General features: G+C 40.1%; 1 protein-coding gene and 1 long non-coding RNA gene across 2 annotated transcripts in view; one reads left to right on the plus strand and one right to left on the minus strand.

Moving 5' to 3' along the window:
* The window catches only part of LOC101165720 (adenylate cyclase type 1), a 53,416-nt gene that overhangs the window by 16,430 nt on the left and 14,536 nt on the right, over positions 1 to 22,450 (plus strand). Inside the window, exons 5-14 of the mRNA XM_011474265.4 lie at positions 4,755 to 4,882; positions 7,364 to 7,522; positions 8,339 to 8,480; positions 11,611 to 11,766; positions 14,592 to 14,786; positions 17,709 to 17,806; positions 17,910 to 17,994; positions 19,535 to 19,624; positions 20,664 to 20,911; positions 21,833 to 21,959. Coding sequence (XP_011472567.1) covers positions 4,755 to 4,882; positions 7,364 to 7,522; positions 8,339 to 8,480; positions 11,611 to 11,766; positions 14,592 to 14,786; positions 17,709 to 17,806; positions 17,910 to 17,994; positions 19,535 to 19,624; positions 20,664 to 20,911; positions 21,833 to 21,959 — 1,428 coding nt within the window. The remainder of the gene's footprint in view (positions 1 to 4,754; positions 4,883 to 7,363; positions 7,523 to 8,338; positions 8,481 to 11,610; positions 11,767 to 14,591; positions 14,787 to 17,708; positions 17,807 to 17,909; positions 17,995 to 19,534; positions 19,625 to 20,663; positions 20,912 to 21,832; positions 21,960 to 22,450) is intronic.
* On the minus strand, positions 5,127 to 5,675 carry LOC144991922 (uncharacterized). Its single transcript, XR_013655602.1, has 2 exons — positions 5,537 to 5,675; positions 5,127 to 5,459 (listed from the first exon to the last, which is right to left on the minus strand). It is a non-coding gene; the product is annotated as an uncharacterized LOC144991922 (long non-coding RNA).

Below are 22,450 nucleotides of genomic sequence, written 5' to 3' on the forward strand. Positions count from 1 at the left end.
GGATTACCGGTAGGTGAGTGATAGGTGATCTGGAACGGTAACACTGGAATCATGTTAATTTTGTATGAGACACACATTTGTCCCTCTGTGGTTCTGAGGGGTTTCTAGTGACTACTTACCAAAAATCTACAACTGGAGCTTTATTCACTCTCAAAACCAAGTGTGGTTTTACTTTTTAGCTTGTCTCCTTGTGGAGCTTAGTTTATTCTGATAGTTTTCTCCAAATGAATTCTGAGTATTTCTATACTATAAGCTGCATTGGATTCGGTGAGGAATGTCAAAATTTTGCACTTCTTTATTTGAGATTAGAAAAGGAAGTGTCACAGTTAGAACTGCTGCTGATGTTAAAGTAGTATGGATAGAATAATAAAAGTACAAAAAAAGGCCAGTCCATCCATCCATCCATCCATCCATCCATCCATCCACTACATCCGCTTCATTCCTTTTCGGGGTTCTTTAGGATGCTAGAGTCTATCCTAGCTTATGTCAGGTGAAGAAGAGGTACACCCTGAATGGGTCCTGCTAGTCTACTTAGAACACCAGGTTTACTGAGACTCCCATTTTTGGGATTGATCCACATTCGTTTGGAATTGCTCAGCTTCCACCTTATGGTCTTCCAGCTTGTCCATCTACACTCACGCTGTTGCTGAAGTCCACCAACCAGGAGGCGATGTTTAGCAATTTCATTTTGACAGAAACACCATTTCAAATTAAAATGGAATAGATTTTCAGTTACTCTAAAATGAATATAAAACAAGCCGTGTATTGAAATATCATTTTTTTGGTATTGGATTGTAAACTTTGTTTTATTTCAAACTTTCATTTCAAACTGCATTTCCATGTGATCGATGATATCAAAAAACCTGTGACAGTTTAAAATGCACTTGATTTTGCAATTATTTAAAATTTTATTTATAAAAATTTCAGATTGAAATTTAAATTGCAAGATGCTTTTTCGTATTGCTAGATCAAACTGCAAACTAAACTGACAACTGAGAATTGCTTATTAGTTTAAATTCTGAGTGAAAAAACGTCCACACAAAAGGCCCCAGACTACTGCGGGTTAAACTGGAGAACATCAAAAACATTTGACTAATTCAAAAAAAAAAACCCGGGAAAAGAAAATCCTTTTTTACATCAAAGTCAGCGAGCCGCTCGCTTTGACTTCCTGCCAAGTAGCCAAGACAAGTCTTCAGACCTTTTACTCTTGTTTTATAACACACACACACACACACGCACACACACCGGTGCACACAGTCACACACAGATGGATTATCCCTCCTCAGTTAATTCTGTATCTCCACAATCAGTCATGGCTTACTGTGCGGAGAGTGGGGGGGGGGGGGGGGGGGGTGCTTGATACAAGGTAATATGTGGCTCACTATCACTGCTGCAGCTCTCAGCAACCTATTATATGGAAATCTTTTGATGAGGACATATTGCACATATTGCATGAGTGTGTGTGTGTGTGTGAGTGTCAGCAGCTACATCCTAATTGAGATTTAGAACCTGTCGCCTTTGCTCCAGAGAGATTCACTTTTAAACCTGCTCTGTCACAGATGCTGAGAAAATCTGACAACACATTTACTCCCTGAACCCGGAACGCAACACGCCAAACCCAAGCTTCAAACCACAAGCGACAAGAGAAATGCATCACTGTGGGGAGACACACAAACACACACACACACACACACACACCAGCTCCTCCACCCATCCAAATCAGCCAGCGTACATTCTCAAATATGTCTCTGAAAGCAAACACAGATTCTTCTCTCCCGACTCCTGTCAGCTGACGATTCCCCCCACCGCTTCAGCACACACACATGCACACCCACCCACACACACACACATATTTCTGTTACTGGGATAATCATCCGCGTTATGAATTCTCACATTCTCCCACGCCAGAATCTTTCTGCAGCCGTGAGCAGAAAACCAGAGCACCACGTCTTCTCTCTTCTCATCTCCTCCTCATTCCCCACAGATGTCATGAAGCCTCTGTGTGTGTGTGTGTGTGTGTGTACTTTTCCCACAAATGTGTGTTTTTCACTCAGGGGCTGCTGCAGGCTAAGCTTTGTAGGGTCTACAATTATTATTTTTGACGATTGTGAGTGACATGCCAAAAGGAAAGCCTGTTCCAAAATAAATGGGACAGTACAGTATTTAACGTGCAGTCACGGGGTTGTTTGTGTTTTTCTGCACGTTTGTGGCTAAAAATAAACTTTAGAACTGCAAACGCTTTTTTATTTTTTCACACTTTGTGACCAACTGTCTGAGTACATGTGGGCTGGCTGCAAAATTCAAGAGCACGATGGAGCATTTAAAGCAGACCCGGACAACAAACAAACAAACAAACAAAAACGTCTCATCAGCGTGATTTGCACTGGAGCTGCCATTCTTTGTCTTAAAATAGAAACTCAGCAAAAGTTCACTATCTTTGAAAAATCTCCAGGAGAACTTACTAAATGTTTGACCCTCTTTGACGGCAGCAAAATGACATAAAATCCTTAATTATGCAATTTTTTGATGGTGGAGGACATAGATACAGAAAATTCAGAAAAACATTCAAAGATAATTTATGCTTTTGATTAATGCATTTTTAATGTAAATATTGATGACATTTGTTTTTTTTATTTAGTCCTAGTGCTGTGTTAGTGTGGTCTCATACTAGAGTTTGTGTATATAAATTCTGAAACAAATAAAACATTTGGGATAAAACGGATACTACGGAAGCCGAGAACGGCCTACCCTCCTTTTTCTTTTTGCCCGTTTTTTTGGTGATAAAGACGTCTACTATTTCGTTATCACGAGGAAACAAATTTCATTTTGTTCCTATAACCAAATAACAAAGAATATACTGTAGTGTCCCTCTTTCCCTGTCCCACACTGAGACGCTGAGACGTAATCTGGTTTAAGTTCTTTATTTTGTGGTTACAACTAAAATCAACAGAATTGCTACGCAAAAGTTTTGTTTTATTTAAATTAGTTTTTGATTTATTAGTGGATTGACAACAGGTTGGATGACAGAACCTAGAAGTACTACACCTCAGCGTGGTGCGTTCGCTGAGCTCCTGAACCCAGACAGCCCCCCAGCCCAACTCAGTTCGCTACAAAACATTTTTCTACAATCTGCAGCAAAACAAATTACTTTGCCAGAGAAAATCTCGAACACCAAAAGAACGGATCCATTTCTAATTGATCAATTAAATTGTGGTCAAAGTCAGGCGGAGACTGTCCCGATGCTGTCGAACATAGACAACGTCCAAATCAGTCATTTGAGGTGAAGGTTGACCTGCCAGCAGCTGCGCAGGCGGCTGCAGTTAATTGATTTCCTCTCTTAAGACCACATCAGACATTTGATCATGCGAGTCCACATGCGTCCTGGCTGCTAGTATCTAGCAGCTCATTTGCAGACCCTGCATTTCCCAGAATTCATTGCTCACTGGGCGTGTTGCTGTTCAGCCATGATCTGTACATTTTGCCTGACTTTCAGTTTATTCTTACAGTGGATTGTTTGGATGTCAACCACATCAACTATCTCATAATAAACATACAGTAGATACACAAAGTAAACACATTTTGATCAACCCTTTAGCTTCTGTTTTAAAACTCATTATAAAAGGAAGTGGAGCCAGGTCAATTCACCATGTTACCACTAGGGGGTGGTTGCACCACATGCTTGCCTCTTTGACTTAATTTAAAATTCGTAACAAATTTTTGTTTTAAAAATTAAAACAAATGCTCACATAAGAATGAGTGGTACTTTAACCGTATCTTTCTACGTGTCTTCATGGTCACCTCAGTTTTGTGTGTTCTTCATCGCAAAACAGCTTTTAATGGAACCATTACAGATCTTTTTTATATAGTTAAAATGTTAACTTCGTCTTCTCTGCTTCATAAATGACGGTGGAAGTTATCTTCATCCATGTGTTTAGTGCCACCATATGGATCTATGAGGTACTACACCTGAAAGCAGATTGTAACCCTTGTGCTATCCTAAGGACTTTAACATTGGGAGTTGGGTCATCTAGACCCACTAGACAGTGCTCTGAACCTTTTTTCTTCAATGATTTGTGATCTTCACTGGTGTCCATGGATTACATGAAATCTTTTCACCCTTATCCACCTTTGTCATGGTAGGAAGAACACGTCAATGGAAGGGTGGGGTCATCTAAAAGTCAAAGTCAAGTCAAAGTCAACTTTATTGTCAATTCTTCACATGTGCATCACATACAATGAATCGAAAATCTGTTTCTTACTCTCTCGTGTCTGTTCAGTAGAAGAAAAATAAAAACAAAGTATACGTTTAGAATAAAATAAATAAGTAAAAAGAAAGAAAAAGATACAATTTACAGTATACAACATAGGCAATTTGCTATAAAAGTGCGAGTGCACTTAAGGCAGTGTCTCAAGGCAGCGGGGGGGTGGGGTGGGGGGGGGTTCGTTTGAGCACTGTTCATGGGGGGATATGGGTGGTGGGTAGGTGGAGAGGGGAGAGGGGAGAGGGTGTTTAGCATCCTGATGGCCTGGTGCGTGAAACTGTTTCTGAGTCTAGTGGTCCGGGAGCAGAGGCTCCTGTACCTCCTCCCTGAGGGCAGAAGGCTGAACAGGTTGTGTGCAGGGTGGTGTGCATCCTTGATTATTGTTAGTGTTTTGCTTTCTAAGATAGCTATCTAAGATAGCACACGGGTTAAAAGGGTTACAGGATCACCATGAGCTGTTGGGTTCTCATGCATGTCCCTCTATGTCTGCAGGAGAACCACTGCAGGCGGATCAAGATTCTGGGGGACTGTTACTATTGTGTGTCAGGACTGACCCAGCCCAAGGCTGACCACGCCCACTGCTGCGTAGAGATGGGGCTGGACATGATCGACACCATTGCGTAAGCGTCACTGACATCCAGACTCTGTGATGTCGTCATTTCTAGTTTGTCTATGGTTTTTAGCTAAACTTGCATTAAGTTCCTCAAAACAATTGACGTAATGTTTACATTTAAAACAACTTTTAACTTTTACGTATTAAGATAACGCAAAAAAATGTAGAAATGTGTTTTTGATCCAGAAGAAGAGATTGTATTTTCCTATTTATGTAGAACAATCACATTTTTTCCATTTTTTTTTGTTTGTTAGAAAAACAAATATAAACTTTAAACAACAATAGACATTTTTAATCAATACATTTATCTTTGGGTTTATCCAACAGATTGAAGGAGGCAAACTATTCAAAATCAAAAATCTCATTTCTATTACAGGAGAAATTGCTGTTTTTCCCCCCAACCAATTCCCAAACATCCCATAATCCTGTGAATCTTGACAATGCTAATTTCAGCTTTGACAGTAGCGAGTTCTGCTGTCTTTTGCTTCACACCAACTAGATCTCTCCTGCTGACACTGATTCTAATTTAGGAACATTTTTCTGCTAAAAGACACTTGGTGACACACATGCACAGCCCCAGTCTTCTGCAAAAGAAGAAAAAAAAAGTGTGTTAACGCACATATACAGCACCTTCATCTCATTTCCTTTAGCGAGCACTCACCTGTCATGTTCCTTCGCCGCTTCTCCGTTTAAGTGGATGGATGCCGCTGAAGGAGTCTTTTATCTCTGAGGACAGGTGCACACACTCTTCCATCAATGTGTGTGTGTTACATCACTCTTTCAGCCTGATGGGCTCAGGTTTTATCCTGCTCTCTACAAACACACAGAAATGCCTGATTTGTCAGCCCTTCTCCGTTTGCATCTCTGGCTTGTGTGGAAAGTGGCAGACTTCCTGCTTATGATGCAGCGCTTTTTGTGATTCCCAGGAGGAGACGCTCTGGTTTCTTTCTTTTTTTTGTGTTGATGAACTGCAAAGATGCTACTTTTGGATAAACACGTATCGTGAAATACCACATCACACATTTGCTTTGAGGCTTTTTTCCACCACAATTCTAAAATGAAGTAAATTCAGTCGCCACCCTTCGTGATGCAGACGTTGGATGTTGGAGGCAACAACGTTAGACTGAGTTGTTTCTATGGAAGCCACCTTTGTTAATCAAGAGTGAGCTCGTTGGGAGGCCACACCCCTACCACTTGGAAGCAGACCATGCAAAGGTTTCAAATGTTTGCCAGCGGGGACATCCCGTTTTACATTCTTGTTTCAAGAAGAAAGGTTTTATCAACAAAGCTTTTAAAAGGTAAAATAATATGTGTTTAAGAAAACATGTATTAGACTAAAACTGTTTTCTTAAAGTAAGAATTCGTGGTGAGAACATTTTTCTTATCCCAATTTGGTAAGAATATTTTACTTCTTTCTTAAGCTATGTTTACACCACCCTCAGCAAAACATGTTACAACAATCACTTCCGATTAAGAATACTTTTTGGGCTTCTGCATTCAAAACACTCTTGATCACACGTAGCTATGCATGTTTTTAGGCTCTACATACAAAACACACTGCCAAGGAACGCACATTGAAAATTAGACCAGGTTGAACTTTGACCAATCAGGGACTCTGATTTGATAGTGACGCTTGGATGACATCCCTTTTCCACTGATGGAAGTGGCAACCGTTGGAAAATTAGTCATGGAGGAAAAATTAATAATTGCAGTTTGTGCCCGGACTAAATTACATGACACCAAGACTTTCATATATCGGAAAGTAGCTGTGAAAGAAAAAGCCTGAAGCAAGATTTGTGAGATTTTTTACCGCTTTGACATTTTGCACCAAACATTGAAAACAGTGGAGAAAGAAGAAGCCCCTCCCTGCTTGTCCAGTGTGACAAAAACACGCATGTTTGTGAACCTTCGTCAAGCCCGGAATGTACGTAGCTTAAGGGGCCTGAATTTGCAGTGCATTGGCATTGTCAGCAGTAAAATGGACCATAAAAATATTTCATTTATTTATGTAAAAAAAAGTATTAGCAAATGTCGTGTCTGTTTTGAATCAAAATGCAAACTTTTTGGTATTTTACCTTCAGGTAGATATAGTAATACCAGAACAATGTAATTAGTGTTTTTCACCTTTAGATATATCCCGCAGGGGTCGCTACAGCGAATCAGCTTTCACTGATCTCAACAGGGGGTTTATGCACTGGATGCCCCTCTTGACACAACCCTGTGTTCATCCGGGGTGGGGACCGGCACAGGGAGACCCAGACTTTAACCCCCTTGTGGCTACATAGCTAGGCAGTATGCTTTTATGTAAATAACACAACGTTTTTATAAAAGAGAGATGTGTTGAAAAAGAAAACGTAAAGCACCATGATTTAAGAATATATTGTGAACACAAGGGATGTCATTCATTTCTGCTAAACCGTGCAGTCTCTGGTGTTCAGCAGAAGTTCAGATGCTTAATATTTGTCTTCAAACCTTTGCTTGCCTGCAGGTCGGTGGTGGAGGCGACTGAGGTGGATCTGAACATGCGCGTGGGTCTGCACACGGGGCGCGTGCTGTGCGGCGTGCTGGGCCTGAGGAAGTGGCAGTATGATGTGTGGTCAAACGATGTCACACTGGCCAATGTGATGGAGGCTGGAGGGCTGCCCGGGTCAGTGCAGACTGAGACGCAACACGCACAAAGCCGTACAGACAGCAGCCGGATCGTAGAATACCGGAGATGCCCAGAAAGCAGCGCGTTCAACCAAAAAAGAACCATTCCGACAACCGGTTCAAATTCTCTTTATTTAATTTGAATAAATGGAGACACTTCTTTGCTTATCCAAGACATATTAAATGAATCCCAACATGATAAGAAGTAGAGCCCACATACATGACTAATTATGGTAGATCATGAGCCATCAAAATCATACATATACAGTATATATGCAAAATAAATTTACTAATAGAATCATAATTTCTGCTCTTCGTGAGAAAATAAGTCGAGAGCGCTGGGGTTCAGCACTGGTCCTCTGAATGGATTCAACCAAATCAATCAGTCGAACAACAGTTTGTCTAAGTCACCTTGAAGGTTTTGTTCTGAAATTATTTAAATTGGATTCAGCAGCAGATTTTGCTTCAAAGACCACAGCAGGAAATAAACCTGACTCCAATGGGTATTAAGCTAATTCCACTTCGTTTAGGAAAAACCCATGTACAATAATGGGCAGATTTGCATTTAAAAAGCAGTGGAATGAGGCCACCTCTTTGGCCCAATTTGGGCTTGTTTCAGTAGAAGTTAGAATATTTTAAGTCTTTATATGGATTAAAAAGTTGTTAGAAGTACATTTTTTTCATGTGAAGTTTGGACCAAACTGGGAGGCCTGTTAGGCTGATAAAAATAATGAGGAAGATAAGGATTTAAGGGCTCAGCAACTTTCTTTCATCACTGACTGCTTTTCATCCTCGTCTGTGCTTGTGCTCTCAGCAAGGTGCACATCACGAAGACCACTCTGGAGTGTCTGAACGGAGACTACGAGGTGGAGCCGGGCTTTGGCCACGAGAGGCACTCTTTTCTGCAAAAGCACCACATCGAGACGTTCTTTATCGTGCCGTCGCACAGACGCAAAGTATGCCAGATCAGTTTCTTTCCTACAGGTGACACAGCCATGACGGTTCTGGTGTAGAAAAAGAAATTTGATTCTGAACCCGACTACAACTACAAACTAAAGTTAGCATCTGATATTTGTAGTTCCTGATTGAACTCTCCTCAAAATAATGGTTAGTTAATCAATTAGCATATAAAATTGGCACTTTTGTCTTTTACAACGAATGATCGACCACAAAAATAACTCTGTATTTTCTTATTTTTTGGGAAGTGTGAGGTGAGAGTTTCATGTAAATGTCTCTCAAGTTCAGATCTGGAAGAGACTCTGCTGTTAGAGGAGTCTGGAATAGTTCTGAAAATGGACTGCAGGAACTCAAAAAGAAAGTTTCTTTTTATATACCGGTACTTTTTTAGTAAGTGACTGAAACTGTGGTTCAATGAAAGCAGAAGAGGTTTGCATGTCGTTTCATGTAAACCGCCATCTTGAATCGCAGTTTGCCCCTCCAGACAAGCATGCAGTCACCAAAGTAAAATAACTCTGTATTTTTTGTTTTTGTTTAACCTTTATTTAACCAGGAAAGTCCCATTGAGATTAAAAACCTCTTTTTCAAAGGAGTCCTGGCCAAGAGGCAGCACATTTCAATAAAAAAAATACATAAAACCAAACATCATTAAAACCACATACATCATAAAAAGCAGTTGCACATTATTGTTTCAGTCTCTGATGCTTTGAGTTTGTTCATAAAAATATTTAAAGATACCAGTTCAGTTAGTTTCCAGTCTTTCTGCAGCATATTCCTAAGCAAAAGGAGCCGAGTGGATAAAGGCTTTTTCCTCAGCTCTGTGCGGGCAAATGGAACAGAAAGCAACAACTGGTCTTTAGATCTTAAGGAGTAAGATTCCACACTTCTCCTTGTGATTAAAGAACAAATGTGGGGAGGCAGTAATCCAAGCAAGGCCTTGTAAATAAAAGTGTACCAATGTCCCTGCCTCCTATGCCTTAAATGCATGTTCTGTTCTTAGAAACCAATGCTTTGCATATCATTTAATTATATGTGTGGTGAAGTCAGGCGAGAGGCTTCTCGGTTTAGGCTTCCATTTTTTTTCGGACTATAAGTCACACCTGAGTATAAGTCGCACCCATGGCCAAACTATGCAGAAAATTGCAACTTATACTCGGTAAAAAAAACATTATTTTGGTGAAAATGTGAAAAGGGATGTTATATCGTCCTGCTATATGCAGGATTTCAAAAACAAAAAACAAAACAAAAGCTTAAAATTATACATATAAATAAAAAATTGTGGTAAAAATAAGACTGCAGTAATAAAGCCCAAAATATGTGGAAAAACAAACCCAGAAACATTTAAATGCATCGATGAACAAATCCACAAAAGCAGGTTTTTAATTATTTGAATACATTCAAATTAAAATGGCAGGTTTAAAGCCAGTGAATGGTAATGTGTGTTAAAGTCCTGGGATGTGTCAGGATTTTTCGTAGTGGAGGGCCCAAAATGCAGGAGACCAGGTATGGTAGCATAAACTAAAACACTTAATCACGGGAGCAACAAAAAAGGATGACACAGGAGAACAGAGCAGATGACCTGACTACGATGACCTGAAAAGCAGGCACATGAATAGATTGAGGGTAATTCCCTGAAATGAAGACATCTGGTGAAAAATAACAAACCTGAATTTGGTGGGACTGACAAAAAAGGGACAATTCAAAACAGAACATGACCAAAAACCATAACATAACCGACAAAAACCAAACCAACGTTCACTAACCTTACAGGATGACAGTAAGGTCGAACTACAGATAAGGTCTAATATGTAACAGGGAACTCCATTTATTACCAAAAAAAAAAAAAAATCCTAGAATTCCTTGAGTGTGAATGGCTCCCCTCTGCATGTGTTTGGTAAAAGATGAGCTGTTGGAGTTGAAGCAATATAGAATCACCAAATAACTATATCACAAGAACTGTAGATACCTATTTATGCAAAGAAAAGAAAATGACGTGGAAATGCTTCATTATTTAACCGTCATTTGTTTTTAGAAATGGAGCCATAAGAGGGTGATTTTGAGAGAACACCTGAATTAAAGTAGAGTTAATTTTTCATTAGAATAATGTAAATTGTGATTTAAATAAATAAAATTAATTTATTGAGTTTAAGTTTTTTTAATTTATTTTATATTTGTTCCATTAGAACAGACAGTGGTAATGGTACAGAGAGAGTCAAAGTGCACCTTGGATTAATTTGACAAAAAACTAACTGTCTTGAAAAAATACTTTAACATGGTGTAACTGTGTTAAAGACTAAATGTAGCAGTCTTTTAAAAAAGCAAATATTAAAAAACAACAACAATAGATAAGTTATTTCTCATCAGAACGTTCTGAAAATTAACAAACCTTCTTCCCGCCAAGTGTTTTTGAGATTTCACGTAGGCAGCCATTTTGAAATGAGCAGGAGAAAAAAAAAGGCCCTTCTACTGCCCCTAGTGGACTGATGGTGAACTACAGGGCAGAAAATATGGACCAAAATATACACAATGAAGGGGTACTGTTAAGCACTATTATGTTTATCTTTTCATATTAATAAATTTGGTTGATTATGAGGCATGATTTTGGGGTGAGCAGGGCATCTTTTTCAGGATTCAAACTTCAGTGAAAACATAACAGGGAGACGCATTATAATGTATTTAAGGGCAGAGGCAACAGGAAAATCCTTCCCCTAATTCTAAATGCAAATCGCTACAGTAAGCTACATTTAATTTGAAAAAAACTGTACTTTGTTCATTTATTTAAACGAATCTGCAGCAAAGACATTTCATGCCACATCATATTGTAGCCACCCCACGACTGTGGGCTAAACCTTTACCCGCTCAAGCAAAAGCGCTGCAGATGGGCTTTAGTAAAAGGTCAGACTTGTTATGCTACCAAGTCAGGATTGTGCCGTTGGGCGCAAAGTAGGCTGAAAATGCATGACTTCTCAGTGCAGTAATCATCCACACTAACATCAACATCACTGTTATAGAAAATACTGCTGTTGTAAATCCAAATTCACCCATCTCTTGTTTTTGATTCTGGTGCTTAACTGTAAACAATTAAAACTGAGTTGCATATAAGCCTCACTGGTTTTGTTGTATTTTTAGATCTTTCCTGGAATCATCCTGTCAGACATAAAACCAGCCAAAAGGATGAAGTTCAAGACGGTGTGCTACCTGCTGGTGCAGCTCATGCACTGCAGGAAAATGTTCAAGGCCGAGATCCCCTTCTCCAACGTGATGACGTGCGAGGATGACGACAAGGTGCGTGACACGCTTTGGACTTCACATTTCTGCTGTCATCTTGAAATGAAACTTAAGTAGGACACATTTGACAAACGTTACCTATAAAGCTTGTGTTTTTGTGCTACTTATTGTGATACACAAACCATATTACATTATCAGTGGAAAAGCGTGATAAGCATGCCTCTGATGACCTTCGTGCATCTCCCAGCCTTAGAATACTACTTTGCATTAATGAGACTGCTGCTTCACTGGGGATTGGGGTTGAGGCATAACAGAGTCCGGCTGTCAGTAAAAGCCTGCTCGCTGTAATCTGTCGAGCTGCGTGAGCTCAGCAAAGGCTTTAGCACTCCATGACTCTAATGTGGTTACAGTACGAGTGCCGTTAATCACTCGCAAGCTGGATCGCATCACCTTTATTAGCATTAGATACTATTTCTGATGTCCGAGTGACCAAAGTTTAGGGAGAACGGCATTTTAACACAAGCAGTAATTGGCTTTGTTCTTAATATATAGAAGTCAAGCTAAATTGCAGATTTAAGTGAAAAATTATCCAAACAATCAGTATACATACTTTCATTTCATTGTAAGTGATCATTTTCAAGTTGTAATTTTCAATACTTCCTCTAAATATTTATAAATACACAAGAGACTACAGTATAAATATTTTGCATAAGGCTTTATTTTACTGACAGATTTTTTTCAGGTTTTCTTCAAAAGGCCACACACTTCAAATTCATCCTAATATTTTTACATCCAGCAGATGTCCTACTAGAGCAAGTGAAGCTTTGCAACACTTCCGTACTTTCTAAAGCTTCATGTGCCCATCACTGTTTTGTGGCAGAAACTTAAACATTTAGTATATGAACTTAAACATGACAAAACCCATGGAGAAACAAAATCATGACCAAGCAAGTAGCCTGACAAACAACAACTGGAAAAACCAGACACCTTTATACACTGAAGATCATTAACACAAATCAAAACAGCTGTGGGTGATTGACAACCTGAACCTGGTGTGACTGACAGGGAAAACATGAAAACAGAACCTGACAAAAACTAAGGAAACGCCACTAAAACCATCCAAACCAAAGTGCACAATCCATACAGAATCAAAGATAGCAGTTAAATTCAATGGTAGATCTATTGATGAGTTGCATTAATTGTCAGTGTGGTGTATACGCAACCTTATGCACACCTAAATTTGACAATCTTTATGTAGGGGATGATGTGGTACAAGCTTCTTAATGTTAAGCAATGAAAACCTCTTTATATTTAGGGTCTCACCTTTACCAATAAAGTCTGCAACAAACGCATCATCACAACTTGTTTGGCTTCTCTCATACACGAACCTGTTATCAGATAATATGGCATTATATTTCTACCTTCCTAACCCATTCACACACTGATGGCGGCTGCACTGCCAAACACTGGCGCCAACCTTCCACCAGGTTCAGTGCCTTGCCGAAGGATGCTTCAGCACATGGGTGGGCCAGGTGGGAATTGAACCTGCAATCTTTTGATCAGAGGCCCACTGCACCACTGCACCACTCCCATAATCTCAGGATCTTCTCAGAACAGATCCTCAACTTGCTTTACTTCCTATTTCATCTCTTCTTTTGCGCTAATGCAGAGAAAAAAGTTTAAACTGCAAATGGAGTCACATGTAGTAGATGTTCTACCTGTGTTAGATCTTTTTTTTTTACACAGTTAGGGCACTGTTAGGTCAAATAGGCCAAGAACTTTGCAGTCTAGTGGTTTTCCTCTAGGCTTAATTACCTTCAGAAGGATGGCTTAGCTTGCTTCAAAGCCAGAATTTAAAGGGAAATGACTTATCCTTCCAATTTAGGATCATCTTTAGCTAAAGGATTCGCATGGTTAAATAAACATCTACATAAATTAAGACCATTTAGCTATAAGAAAACAACAATGTTTATGGTTTTTTTTTTACACATGGATAAAACTCATTTTGGGAAAATAAACTATAATGTTAAGAGTTTTCACACTTCATAAGAAATGCAATTTTTTTTACAAAACTGACAAGTCAGACTCCAATGGACTAATTAATTGGTCTGCTTGGTAGCGTTCCAACATCTCCAGCTAACATATTCATGCGGAGTCATTTTTTAAGCTATACCCTCTCTCATAAAGTTTTCATGTTCAAAGTATCTTTTAATATTTTCTTACACTATTTTCCACACTATGGGGCGTACCATCAATGAACAGTCTATTCTTGAGCTTATGTTTTTTTAAAAGGCACACCAAACTATAAGGCATATTAAGGGAGCCAAAAAAAGAGATAAGTCTGTCATTCTGTCATTTTTAACTTCATTTGCAGAAAGTCTACAACATGTTTCTAACACGGTACACGTTACACGTGCATACAGGAACATTGGGTATGCTATTCCATCTCTAAATGACATGAGCACATGATGAGTCACTCCACAGCTGACCTTATCTAAGCTAAAAGTTTAAAAAAGGAATTTTGAAAAAATACACATTTGTTGCAAATTAGCCTAGCATTCCAATGATAGCACTGATTTGTCATAACTAGGGTTGGCATCTTTTGGCTCTTTTGTTGTCTTGAAGTATTCACTTCCAGTAAAATGAGATTTTTGTTGTCATAGATAGCTATGCAAAAGCTAGCAGGAATTGAGTTGTAAGTTTAATCACAGTGAAAGTGACATTTTGACTAGTCAGACTGAGAATTTCTATCTTCTCTCTGTAAAAAATGTTCAAAGACAGAAAATGACCCTGAAAGTCTCCTCAGGACACTGCATTTTGGCTGCCTTAGCGCAGCCTGCCTAAGCACAAAGTGACGATGCTGTGTCTCCGCCGTTCAACAGCGGAGGGCCCTGCGGACTGCCTCGGAGAAGCTCAGGAGTCGGACGTCTTTCTCAGCCACGGCCGTGCAGCATTCGCCTGCCACCCGCGTCAACCGCTACATCGGCCGCCTCATCGAAGCGCGGCAGACCGAGTCAGAGACATCAGACCTCAACTACTTCACCCTGTTTTACCACAGCAGAGAAAAGGAGCGCAGGGTGAGGCCCGTGGCACACGACCCAAACAGATGCTGAGATTTATTGTTTTCCAACAAAATTCGCTTCCACAGAAATCTATCCTTGTTACGCACAAGGCAAGTTGCTTCGTGATGGCATCTTCATCCCCCTCCCCTCTCCTATTATAGGAGAGGGGAGGGGGTGAGAACAAGACATATAGGAGTCCTATATGTCTTGTTCTCACACAACACCCTACACAGTTTAGAATTTTATCCCCCCCCCTTCTCCCACGCCTGTTGTCTCATGTGTCTGTGTGCGTTTGCACGTGGAATCCACCCACCCTCTCAGGAGGGGATGCAGATAATGATTTGGGAGAGTCTGAGCTGCGCACGTGACGCTGTTCTCCTGTGTGAGCGTGGGTGGCGCTATAAAGGAACCCCGACGGGGAGAGGTCTGTGCACGCCCACGTGTTTCTTTGTGTGGATTTGCCATCTAGACCGTCCAACTGGTTTCAAAGAACCTGAATGTGGTGCAAAAGAAAGAAGATAATACTCTGATTATTCACTTTCTTGTCCACTTAGGCTTGATCATTAAAATGGATGATGCAAGCTGTGCAACAAATTGAGACGTTAATCAAGATAGTTTCGTAAATTAAACTATTAGAAATAGTAAGTTAAACTGTCTTTTAATTTTTTTTTGGCTTGACTTCTTGAATAACAAAAATCTACCAAATCTTTGTTAGTTTGGGTTCATGCTACAGTTGTGTACTTTAAAGATGTTTTTTTTTTTTAATTTAAACACTGGAACACGTGTTTAGCCCATGGTGTTCACACGGGACAGGCAAGGAGGGGCTTCCTCTTTTTCTTCTGTTTACAAGGGCATGTCCACCACCTACAGTTGGAAGAGGCGTAGTGCGTGACGTCAAAGTGGTATAAATCTTGTGAATCTAGCTCTAGGCTTTTTCTTTTACATCTATTCCGATACATGAACGATTGGTGTCATAGACTGTGTGTCCATAGCGGGACACAGACCGCAATTATTAAGCTCTCCTTCATGATCAATTTTCCAACTGCTCTACCAAACTGTCTCAATCTCTACCTACTATGGGACGTTCATTGATCGCATGCTGAAGGTTAGTTGATCTTTTTCACGCTAAATCGAAGCAACGCAGCACTGTGACCAATCGGGGACTCAGATTTAGTAGTGACGTGTGTGTGCTTTAAAACACAGAAGTACCAACTGTTGTTAACATGATCACGAAGGAGAAATTAATGATTAGGGTTTGTGTCCGGTCGGATTTATATAACAACAAGACGGCATTTATAGGAACAGAGCTGTGAAAACAAAACATCTTTGCACCACCTTGACTTTGCTCAGCGAGCTTTTTCATATTGTCGATGGCAGACGAGTGCTAATAAACAGTAAATACACTGAAGAAGAAGAATCTTCTCCTTGTCGCTACCTTCGTATCTGGTGCTTGTGAACACAACTGGCTGTCTGCGGGCTCATAAAACCGAAATGACAATTTTTTTTTTTAAATACGTCACGTCGACAGTACCAAATTAATGTAGACCTTATTTTTAATAGCCCTACTAACAGACAGTCTACAGTCTTTTTACTTACTTTTTTAACCACTCTTGCTCTGCTACGTTTTTTTTAAATTATGTTCGTGCTAAGCCTAATTGTTTTAATGATATTTTTTCTGTAGTACAAGTGTGATAGCATCTTTTTGTCAACAATGTCAGTGCACTGCACAGCTTTGATGATTGCAGGTAAGATCATTGTAACCCTTGTGCTATCCTAGGCACTTTAACATTGGGAGTTGGGTCATCTTGACCCACTAGACAGTGCTCTGAACCTTTTTTCTTCAATGATTTGTGATCTTCACTGGTGTCCATGGTTTACATGAAATCTTTCCACCTTTATCCACCTTTGTCATGGTAGGAAGAACACCTCAATTCAAGGGTGGAGTCATCTAAGATAGCACAAGGGTTAAATGTACAACGAGAGAGACCTGGGGAGCATTTCGGGCAGACAACTCGAGCAGAGCGATTTAACTGGTTACTCCTCCCTAGGGCGGTTCAGTCAATCAGCTCACCTGTTCAGCGTCCTATTTAATTCCAGGCGTGCTTGTTCATTCCTTCTCTTCCTTTACCACTAGTGTTGGGTTCCTCAACCCACCCTCCTCCCCGGCTTCCACCTGTGAGCTCCGCTAGGGGTAGTTTATTACCCAGAAGTTTTCTATGGAGATATTGTCTTATGTAATTGAACGGAGCTTTATGCCAAACTAAAAATACATTTCTTTACTGCATGAGTTGTCTGACTGAAATGGTTTAGAGTGCAACTTTGCACAATTGATGCATCTCTAAAATGCATGTTTGTGTGGGTCAACGACAACTGCAAACATTCATGGCTGTTCCAAAGAAGAATTTTCATTAAAACCTTTCAGGAACTGGTGGTGGAGGGCCCAAAATGCAGGAGACCAGGTTTGGTGACAGGAAATAAAACATTTAATAAACAAACTGAAACTTGACAAAGCTATGGGGAGAACCAAACTGGTGACACAACAGAGCAAATGACCTGACAGAGATGAACAGAAACCAAGACACTTAAATAGGCTGAGGGTAAGTAACTGAACTGAAAGCTGTGGATCATGAACCTGAAACTGGAGTGAGTGACAAAAAGAAAACGAAAAACATGACCACGAACAAAAGCAAACCACGGAATCCTTACAGATACCCATTACAAAAGAGTTGGTGTTTGACTGTCCAGTATTGAGAGTAACTAATTGTTGATTCCAGATTTGACTCTAAAAATTGCCAGAAGCAACTGGATTGACTTCAATAGGATTTCAAAAACCATGTTTTTACAGCAGAAAACAGCATCTGCTCTTAAAGACTAAAATCCGGATGGGTGGATGCTCCTCCCACTGACAACCTCCGCCTGTTTCCTTTCTCTTCTCAGTATCACCAGGTGTACGATGATGATTTCATCAGTGCCGTAGTTCTCTCTCTGATCCTCGCTACTCTGTTTGGCCTTATCTATCTGTTGGTGATTCCACAGTATGTACCCTCACACAAACACACTCACACACACACAAACACAAGGAGTGACTGTGTTTTCAGTCCACTCAGTGGGATAAGACCTTTACTGTTTTCTTTTCAGGGGAATGGTGGTGCTGCTGCTGCTGGTGCTGTGCTTGTGTTTCCATGTGGCCTGCGTTTTGTACCTGCATCTTACCAGCATTCAGGTAGATTCCATCATCTCTCCTTTTCCTCCATGGAGGTAAACACATGTTTATCTGTCAGCTGACACAAAGGAAACGCTTTGTCCAAACCCTTCTTACCTCACATGGTCATAAACATAAATAAAACAGATGTATTTATTGTCTTTAAAAAGGTTAATGGGGGAAGGCAGTTGTTCTTTCTTTTCTTATTTATTATCTCAATTAAAAGGAAGTTTTATGGTCTAGTGACCATAGATGCACAATGATTGTTTTGTAGAGATTTCAGGGAAATTTCAAGCGCGCTGGATTTCTTGGAATTGTTTTTCGTACACTAACCGGAGAGTAGTGAGTGAATTCAGACACAGCTGTGTCTCAGTTTTCACAAAAAGCATGGCAATAATCATGGTCCTCAAAGTGCATAAATGGGACATTTACTAACAAGGTTGGGATATAGCGTTGTCACAGTGACATTTTTCTAAGTGATACCAGTCTGTTTGTTAGAAGGTTAGGTAATGTGGGCATGCTAACGCGGCTAAAGTGTAGCGTCTCACAAACAAATTCTAGAGTTACTGTTAACGCAGGTAATGAAGTCTGACCGACTGACTTATTTATGACTTTTGTCTCACTTAATATGACATAAATTCAAAAACAGACAATTCATTGACAGTGTGCCCTTTAGCGTGGAAAATACAGTAACGTGATTCCAGCAGGTTCTGAAGCAGAGAGAAGTGGCTTTGCACCGTTATGCAACACTTTACGTCAGAACCCTTTGAAATCACACACGTTTCCTGCAAAAACAGACGAAGCGTTACGGTCATTCAAAGAGTATGTGTTATTTGTCACCGGTTGGTGTTAAAGGGTGAATGAGGCAGCTCTGGCCACTAAACTGAAACTCTGAAGCCATTTAAAAGACAAAAAACAGAGAAAGTTGTATTTATCAGACAAAAACCGGAGTCTTTACTCCAAATATGGATTTATTGTGGCGGTTTTTCTCACACACCAAGCCTGCTCTGAATAATATTCCAAAACCGACTCCTTAATGTTACGATAACAATGCCAAAAAACTTTGTACAATTTACATTTATTATAATGGTAACATTTTATTTTGTTGTGATTGTCTGTTATACCTTTAAAGTCACCTGAAATTGGCTCCAGTAATTGGTATCAATTGCGTTAATTGCGATAATGCCGTTTTTTTAGGAGATACAGTAGTTTCTGCAGAGCGGCAGTAGTTCTTTAGAAATTCCCTTGTGGGCGAGACTGAGTGATCCTGCCTATTTAGCCTTTCTTTACACTCTCCCACTAGCTTACTCACAACCCCAATCTAACGTAAGCAGTGCAGCAAAAACGGCAAGCAATTTGAATCCTAATTTCCTTCATATACGTCCTCCATCATGAGGAGAAATGCCGCAAAAACATGTTAAATACACCAAAAACACCATTTTCATCAGAGTGAGTCTTAAAAAAGGTATTTACTATTGACAACAGAAGTGTTTCTGCTGCTCCTTTTGTTTGTTTGTCAAGCAGCTGAATCCTTTGTTTATTTTTTTTTTTATCTCCTTAGTGCCAACCGGGGTGTCTGACCATCCAGATCCGAACAGTGCTGTGTGTCTTCCTCGTCCTGCTCACGTACTCTGTGACCCAGGCCTGTGTGGTAAATCACAATCTCAGACTTTCCCATTTCGAACAGTTTGAAATCACGGATTTGGTTGTGCTAACCCCGGTGAAGCCCAAACTAAGCTTTTGGTGTTCTGGATTAACATTTTAATCTTTATCAGAGATTGCCTTTTTGTCTTGAAGAAAATTGCATAGTTGCTGACATTGTATAGTTTTTATTGTATTTCATTTTGGGAATTGAGACACTGGGGCAGATCTGCAGCTGGGAGGTAGCTGCTGAGAGATTACCAACAATCAGGGATTAAGTGTGTAGTCCATCCCTGACAGTTATGTAAAGGCAGTTCATTGTGTTTGCTCTCTCAGAAGTGACAGACAGACCCAGTTAAACAGAAATATGATGAGATTATCTCTCAGGTTTATCATGGCTAGTTAGCAGCCAACTTTCACATAAAGGGATGCAAAAGGGATAAATGAAAGGAAAAAACAAACCCTAAAAGAGCCAAAAAAAACCTTTTTTCTTTTTTAAATGTCTGAAGCTACAGACTCATCGGTTATGTGACGCGCTTTTGAGTATGCAGTTATCACGGATTCTTGAACACCAGTTTAGCCCATGGTGTTCACACTGAACAAGCAGGGAGGGGCTTCTACTAATGTTTCTACTGTTTGTTAGCACAGTTAGAAGAGGCTTGGTGTGAATTCTGGTGAATCTTTCTTTTCACAGCTCTAACCAGATATATGAAAGACTTGGTGTCATTATTACGGCCAGGTACAAACTGCAATTAATCATTTCTCCTCCATGATCATTTTTCCAACGGTTGGCACTTCCATGAATGAAAAGAGATGCCATCTCTACATCACTGCCCAGTCCGAGTCCCTCATTGGTCAAAGTTCAAACTGGTTTGACTTTTAATTCACTTTCAACGGCCGTGCGTTTTTGTATATAGAGACCGAAAACGGTTGTAGAAAGTTGCGGAGCGACGCATCAACACAAGAGTTCTCAACATGGATATTTGCGTGTATGTAGACTTATGTAGAGTGGTGGCTTGAACGCTGAACGCTGCTTCACTTCCCTACAGGTCGGCAGTGTACCCTGGGAAATGGCAGAGAAAAGCACCGGTCGTTTAGCGGCCGCTCGGGGGGCGGGGCCCCACAACAGCACAGCGGCGGACTACATGACTTACGCCTTGCTGTCCTGCGTGGCCGGCACACTCACGATCGTCCCTTACCTCCGCGTGTCATCGCTGCCTAAAATCCTGCTGCTCCTCCTCCTCTCTGTCACCTACACTGTTGTCATGGAAACCAGCGGCTACCGCCAAGCTGTGGGGTGAGACTGCGCGTCGGCAGCCGAAACTGCTGCTCTCCATATCCTTTATCCCTCATCTCTTTGAGATTGCAAGTATTTGACTGCACTCTTGGGTAGAAATTTTGGTTTCTGAAGACATAACTGAAAAGAGCATCAGTAAACATGGAAAACCCGCAAATGCATTTTTAATAATGGACATGTCAATTAAATTGATATGAGATCCTTTTTTCCTTAAATCCCAGACAGTTAGGTCATGGTTAATGCATGGTTAAACACATGAATATAAATGACATTCCATAGAAAAATAGCTGACAGGTAGTCTGTATTGGTTATAAAAACAAAAACCTTTGTATTCTGAGGTTGTTGAAAACCCCTGATGGTTTTTTAATAGCAAAAATTTCAAAATAAACTATTTCTATTGATACTAGCAGGGAAATAAATTCAAAGATGTTGTAGAAAAAAAGGCTTTAATTTCAAATTATTAGTTTTTATAAAATTTCTCATATTCATTTTTTAACTGTTGACTAAACATCTCTTTAGTTTGGACCAAACCAAGGCCATGCTATGAAAAAATATATTTATAAAATGTTAAAACTCCTTCAGGACAGCCATTGTATAATAACCCTTTTCGGGAAACATGAATAAAATAAACTTTTTTTTTAACTAAAATACATTGCCATTGAAGAAAACAAATTTTTTTTTGTAGACTTCCCAGATAAAAAAAGAAACCCCAAACTTTACAAAAAGCCAATTCAATCAGATAGTTACAATAAAAGCTTTGAGCAAACACAACTGTGTACATCATGAAAATGTTCGTTTTCAAAATAATTGTTTTGCACAGTGTGATCTTTTGTTTAACCCGGCGACAGCACCTTCTGTCATTGAGGTGGAATCAGAATGTGTTCAAACGGGTTTTCTCATGTTTCTGTCTGCATCCCTCAGCGGCGGCTTTCTCCACACTCGAGGCTATGACCCCGTCTTGGCTGTTCTGCTCTTTTCTGGAGCTCTGGCTCTTCATTCAAGACAGCTGGACCTGAAGCTGCGGCTGGACTATCTCTGGGCAACCCAGGTACGTGTGGCTCCATTTGGCAGCTCGATCAGGCAGAACTAATTATTATTGTGCCTCACATTAGGCCCAGCTTCGCTGTTTGACCACTGTCCTGTTTTCTTAAAGATGTCCTCTAAAATCTGGGGGGAGAAAACCCATTTGGTAATGACTGCAAACGCCTTAAAAGACTTGGCTAATTTTTGGTTTAGAAGATTATTGTTCACCCTGTCAACTTCTTGCTAAAAGCTTCATTTTCTCCAAAATGTCTTATTTTTACCCTTAACGTTTCGTGGAAACATTCTGTTCCGATATGGCTCTATCTCTCTCTGCAGAGCTGCAAGGATGCGCCGCGTTTCTTTGAGGTTTACCGTCTTGTGTCGTCTCAGTGGATCAAGAAAAGTCTGCGTGCTTTTATTTTTAGAACAGCCGTGTGCATGTCTGTTCATGAAGTGTGATCTCCCTCTAGTGACCAGATGAGGCACTTACAGCCTCTGTCCCATCTGGGATTGGAT

This window comes from Oryzias latipes, chromosome 4 (assembly GCF_053564925.1).
Source record: "Oryzias latipes strain Hd-rR chromosome 4, Olatipes_Hd-rR_3.1".
NCBI lineage: Eukaryota > Metazoa > Chordata > Actinopteri > Beloniformes > Adrianichthyidae > Oryzias > Oryzias latipes.